This window comes from Aedes aegypti, chromosome 3 (assembly GCF_002204515.2).
Source record: "Aedes aegypti strain LVP_AGWG chromosome 3, AaegL5.0 Primary Assembly, whole genome shotgun sequence".
Classification (NCBI taxonomy): Eukaryota; Metazoa; Arthropoda; class Insecta; order Diptera; family Culicidae; genus Aedes; species Aedes aegypti.
Genome location: NC_035109.1, coordinates 210,315,944 through 210,322,214, shown reverse-complemented (window position 1 = coordinate 210,322,214; position 6,271 = coordinate 210,315,944). Strand labels below are relative to the sequence as shown.

Below are 6,271 nucleotides of genomic sequence, written 5' to 3'. Positions count from 1 at the left end.
TTAGATCCAGGTTTTAAATACGTTTCGGTAATAACTGCTATATGCACGTTATTAACCGTAAGAAAATTAAACAGCTCGTCCTCTTTACCATTCAGAGAACGAGCATTCCAATTTAAAATATTTAAATTATTATTTGGATCCATTAGAAAAACGTAATCCAATAACAATTTGATTTGTAAATTTTACACCTACTTGGACTGCTTCAGTCATAGTGGTGGCAAGATGTATAGAAGTAGTTCTCGACATATTAGGGCTATAAAACGCGGCTGTCTTCTACTTTTCTAATGGATTTCGAAATTTCTCGCCTAAATCTAGAATAAACTGTCCTTTGTCATCATGGGCCATTAATATTATTACAGTCAATTCACCTATTTTTTGACTCTGGTTTTTCTTTATTGGTCCTTATATATAACACTAGGGAAACACGTTAGATTTGCATTCAGGTGTGGTATGTGGAACCATTGCCAGCTCTTGGCACTAGAGTTGTCGACTAGATATTCGATGCACCGTGTTGTGGAGATAAGTCCATCGTTTCTGAAATGAGAAATATAACATGTTCTATAATTACTCACGTCACGATATGAGATGAATCATTACATAGACTGTGTACATTCCAGTACAGGATACTCATGCTCAAAGCAAAACATTTGCGCTTTACTGTAGATCCATGCGACTGCGAAGGAGAAAAACGTCGCCACATCTCGCAAACAGGAAAAAAACTGAGCATCACAACTGCAACGTAACCTGTTGGAAAAAAGATGAAAAATTATTATTAGTTTGAGCATAAAACCCCCCATTATAATGTCGTTTTCGTTTTTAGGAACTAGGAACAACGTCAAGCAAATTGTAGTTCGGTCGAACCTGAATCGGGTTGGGGTTGAAACGATGATTCAGAACGGGTTGCGCCAGTTTCAACCTAGCTTCAAAAACGAATTCGACATAAGATTCAAGCGGTTTTTTGATCAAATGAAGTTTGTCGAAAATGTACAGCGAATCTAGATAATGTTTAAGATGCAGATCAACCGAAGCCACACATAGAATTTTCTGAAGAATAAATATGGAGAACGTAACATTTAACTGTGATTTATCATTTCTTTGCAATAAAACTTGATATTGACAATGCTCTCGAAACATTAACCAATTCCATTGTTGAAGTAAAGGCTATTGCAACACCAAAATTGTACGTACAATTGAATCCGTGGTTGAAGACTATGATCTTAAACTCTTGATCCGTCTAAAAAACGCCAGGAAAGGGCAGTTTTAACGCATTCGCAATCCTTCTATGAACATGATATGCAGGAACTCCAAAAACAAATTAAAAAACTAATAAATTGGCAATAAAATTTCTCGATTGGACCCTGGCTGCTTGGAGACGAACCAGCCCACGGCTGAAAGTCTCGATTATAAGGATAATAAATGAAGGCTCTAAGCCCTTTTGGAAATTATCAAATATTAAAAAAAAAACTCAGAAGCCAATTCTGGCATTGTAAGAGGAAAACAAAATTGCTAACTAATTGAGTGCGCATTGAACTTTAGTGCTGTGCTTGTGGACGCACTCTCTCTGCCCTTTGAAGTTTTTAAAATTACCTAAAGCAATAAAACAGTGCTACAAAAACAGTACTTTTCAATAATATTTTTCTACTATTGATCCCTGTTTGGACCCGTACCTTAGATTTTTCGTTCGATTCATTAGCGAAATCTATCAATGGTAATCCTTCATGGACACCGTCTTGGGAAAAAAAAAATCTTAGAAAGTCAATTCTTTTTGGTTTATTCACTAAACATGGTTGCAACCACAAACAAAAGAAATAGTGAATCTCTGAACATGGAATTTAAACCTGTCACTAAACGTGGCGAAAATGAAATGGGCGCCTTCTTCCAAGGGTGAAATGGTTAATGTTGAAAACTGCATCGAAATAACCAATCAGTTTGATGCTTTGAATAAATTTTCCGAACACCAAATCGAAGCAGCCTCTAGCCCAGGCTCTTTGATTGAAGTGAGAAAACAAAGAGTGCCGTCTATGGGCGCTGCCATAGTAAACGCGTCGAGCGACGCGTGCGCGTGTGCGAGCCCGCAAAGCAGAATATCAACAACAGGAAATCCTTTGATCGCATCGCGTTCGCGGACGCGGACGCGTTACTATGGCCGCACCGTATCGCGGTTAGTTGTTCCGATTTTAGGGGGTTTAGGCAGGAGATCTTGAACTCTATTAGGGGAACCCAAATCGCAAAGAAAGGAGACTGTCACGTTTTGCCGGAAACTTTTAAAGATCGTGAACTTCTTCTCAAACATCTTAAAAAGAAAAAGCACATTTTGTACTTATGATGACCAAACTGAACGTTTGTTCAAAGTCGTCTTGGACGGTCTCTCAAGTGACTATAAGTACCGTAATCCGGGGTAACATTGATCATTTTTTTGAATATTTCTTAAACATTTGATTTGAAAATGCATGCGTTGCAAATTTTATATTTTTAAAACAAGTACTGCCACCCATTTCTCGTATCTATGTACTGTATTTTGTTTTCTGAAAGTTTAAAGCATGTTTAAAAAAAATGTTTTAAGTGATTTTTTCATTTAGCTGACATGGGGTAACATTGATCACCCATAAAAACATCGTTCGGTAATATTGAAAATACTACTAAAATCATGGTCCCTGAAGCCGAATATGAAGGCCAAACTCTTACAAGTCATTTACTTTTTGAGTTATTTTAAAATTAAAAACACCTTGGATTGTGGAATACGCCTAAAGGTAGGCAATTTCATAAGGAAATTCTTCACGCTTTGTAATAATTTATGAATTATGCTTTATTGAACATATTTATGAAAGTTTTGCCAACAAAATCGTTTTCGGCGATGTCATTTTTAGTAACAACCGCATTTCTCTTGCTCATATCGTTTTCAGAACTCATGTGAGACATGATTCTTTAATGGTGTCATCCATAATCATGAAAATCATTGTTTACAAAAGTTGAAAATTTTTCGCATGAACACAGCTTAATTTTCGCAAAAACCTTATTTTTCATTGGCTCATGAATAGAAGAAAGAGAATCACCATTCATGCATTGGAAATATTCCATCAATAAATGTTGATTCGAGCTTTTTACGAAGAGGGTCATTGCGATCAATTTTACCCCGCTGATCAATGTTACCCCGGATTACGGTACCCTGAAGAGATCAAAAATGCAGTAAATGATTTGCTTTGATTTTCCCCAGTCTAAGTCATTATTATGAACAAGAGAACCCAATCTGGCATTCTTTGGAAAGGGCTTTCTCAAAAATATTATTTAGTGCACTTATACAAAAGTGATCTAAATAGTGTTAAAGCTTTAGAAAAAACTAGACTTACACTCCCGTGCATAAGTTTGGGTTCACCCCCTAGAAAACATGCAAAAGTGTTCTGTCCATATCTCTGTGATTACACGTCCAATGAAATTCTTTGGATGTTTCTAGCACATTATTTGTAAAACCATGTTTCGAAGAATACTAGCGGTATTTTCTTGTCTTCTTGGTACCTTATAAATCTCCGAAAAGGATTTTAGGCAGATTTCTGGTAAGTTTCTATTAGATTCTATGAAATATACTTGACAGTTTTTGACATCGTTAGTTATTTTCTAGCGAGTTCTTGATCAGACACTACGCTGTTTTTTTTTTTTTTTAAATAATCGGTAAATTGCTGGCGAGATTATTGCAGAATTTCGAAGAATATCTAAATGAATATTCTGAGATCTTCGGCAGATTTCTAAAGGATTCCTAGAAGGATACTTCATGTTATTTTAAGCCCAGACTGTTGAGACTATTAAGCGATTCCTACTGTGGTTTTCTACAGACATCAAATTATAACCTTGAGAAAATTCTTGTCAGATTTCCAGCAAAATCGTTGATATACTTTATCTTCATATAGGGAAGGTGTACCGGTATTCGCCATGTACCAGTTATTCGCCACCCCGGATTATATACCATTTTACGACATATATGGTTGCCAATTGTTTAGAGTTCGCTAAATTGCTTTAAGATGATACGGAAACATTCTTGGAAACTGCAAATTTTTTTCAGAAAAAAGTAGAAAAAAATAATTTTTCTTAAAATGTTTGCTCCTTTGCACCTATTTTTCGCCATGGTGTTCCTGATTCGCCACCCTCCATAAGAAATCAACGTAGGTGGCGAATTCAGGAACCGAAATTAAAATCGTGGCGAATACTGGTGCAAGTGGTCCAGTATTCGCCACCCCCATTTTTAATACAAAAACAAAGTTTCTGATTAGTTTTTATATTTTTCCTGCTGAGCATGGATTGAAAGCTTTCGTTTAATGTATTGACAGTAACCAAAGGTCTTTTAATATAAGCATAAACAATTTTTTTTCCTTAGGGTGGCCAAAACTGGTACACCTCCCCTACTCTGAACAATGAAAAAAAAAATGTTCGAAATGTGAGTCATGAAATTTAAGCTAATAAAAACACATACTGGTCAGTGGTGAAAACTACAATATGTCCTGATTTCGGATATTCATGAGGTGGTCATCCTAATTATAATCATACTCACTAAACTCATCCTCATTCCATACTGCGAGTAACCGTATATGCAAAAAAAATCATTATTATTAATGATTAATAATAAAGCCCAACTCCTTAGCATTATTTTTTTTAGGAATTGAAATTCATAATTATTAATCGTAATTGATTATTATGAGGGCTGAAAATCTCCCTAATAAAGATAAATAAATAATAATAATAATGATTATTATCGCATGAATTGTTGTATTAGTATAGAGAAAAACAAATATTTTGGACAGAGCTTGGATGTTTACGGCAAAATCAAATGCAAACGCCACTATTCACGCGTAACGGTCTGTCTAAATTACTTTATATACCCTAATAGGGATGGTACACAAATTATGGCAAGCTAAATTAGGACTTTTTCGACCCCCTCCCTTTCCCCCTTGTCACGATTTTTGTATAAGGCCAACAACAATTTTGTAAGGCTTGTCACGCTAGGTTTGACCACCCCCTTGGAGCGTGAAATAATTAGTGCATGACCCCATATTTAAAAATGTCTTTTCACACGTGTGTTCAAAACATGACAAAGTGGTTGGGTATTTTGTTCACCTTGTAAATATCTGCGGCTTATAAGGCAATCCCGGAAATCTTTCATAATCCTTTCGTTTCACAATGTAATCAGGGCACTCATCGTGTTTCTTGCAGCACAAATCAATGTCTTGAAAGTACGGATTTTGTGTCACTTCACCATCGATGGACCAATTGCCGGGTCCGCAAAAATTCGTCAACACTCTCATCGCACTTGAAGGTTTCACTGCGTCATGATACGATTCGTTATCATACACTTCATTTACCAGATTTTCTAATGAATTGATCACCTGTCGATCGAATTGTTTATACTCAGGAGTGATCCATTGATCTTCAACGGACGCGTAGTCCTGCAAAAGGCTTTGCAGGATTTCCACACTCCCAAAGTAGTTCAACTGTTCTTCGAATTCTTCACTTGTTTCATAGTTGCCCTCTGCCTGGTCACTAGTAGAAAACCTAATCACTAATATCACACTAATAAACGAAATAATTTGCATTTTACCACAAATCAATGTAAAAAACGTTTACGACCTATGGCACACGTGATAATGAACTGATATGAATTATTACCTAGTGGCGGCTTTTATAACATTGCACAAATCAGCTGTCTCCTGAGCGTGCCAAACTGTGGAAATGTCGCTCGCTCAAAATTCATCACCCAGGCCGTCAAAAGTGTATCTATGCCTAGACCAGCCTCTGCTGCGGGAAGACCTCGTAGTTTTATCAACTATTTATGAATTAATCACTATTGAGCAGCGGGGACCGAGTGCTCTGCCAGCCATAGCGCCTAGCTTCGTCTGTTCTTTCCTGGCACGAGATCAGGCAGGTATGTCAGAACGTATTTCCTCTAGAGATAACTCTTTTTTCCCATCCATATGACATCGTGAGGTGTATATTGGATTTGACTCAGTGTTGCGCGAGTTCATGTGGCTTAAAACATGTTGGTGTCTATATTTCGGTGAAATGTGTTGATTTGAAAAGACAGCTGATGGTCTACCTCGAGGTCATACGAAACAAATATTTTAAACTGGTAGGTATATGACACAGTGGGCACAAATAGCAGGAGCGGTAAACGCACAGAAAGTTCATGCTGAGGGTCGTAGGTTCGTATTCTGCTGGAAATAAGGTTGGAAATTTTCTCAGATTCACAGAACATAGCGTATCTTCGTGCTTGCTACACGACATACGT

At 36.9% G+C, this 6,271-nt stretch overlaps 1 protein-coding gene across 2 annotated transcripts; it reads right to left on the bottom strand.

Moving 5' to 3' along the window:
- Window positions 1-369: 369 nt before the first annotated feature.
- Window positions 370-5,911, bottom strand: LOC110677841 (phospholipase A2-like). Of its 2 annotated transcripts, none has more exons than XR_002501231.1 (3): window positions 5,653-5,911; window positions 598-744; window positions 370-534 (listed from the first exon to the last, which is right to left on the bottom strand). XR_002501231.1 is itself a non-coding variant. In XM_021849483.1 (3 exons), exons 1-3 carry the CDS (start codon window positions 5,577-5,579, stop codon window positions 393-395), a joined length of 765 nt encoding a protein of 254 aa, XP_021705175.1. In that variant the 5' UTR covers window positions 5,580-5,624; the 3' UTR covers window positions 370-392. The 2 variants fall into 2 exon arrangements, 1 of the variants encoding a protein (XP_021705175.1); XM_021849483.1 differs by lacking the exon at window positions 5,653-5,911 and adding an exon at window positions 5,104-5,624.
- Window positions 5,912-6,271: the final 360 nt, after the last annotated feature.

What these genes read in the sequence shown, in the direction of transcription:
- LOC110677841 (XM_021849483.1), bottom strand. Translation starts at nt 5,579, where the DNA reads ATGCAAATTATTTCGTTTATTAGTGTGATATTAGTGATTAGGTTTTCT. An exon ending in AAGCCGCAGATATTTACAAG is followed by an intron (nt 745 to 5,103) that starts GTGAACAAAATA and finishes TTTTTCCAACAG; the next exon opens with GTTACGTTGCAGTTGTGATG. An exon ending in CTGGAATGTACACAGTCTAT is followed by an intron (nt 535 to 597) that starts GTAATGATTCAT and finishes TTCTCATTTCAG; the next exon opens with AAACGATGGACTTATCTCCA.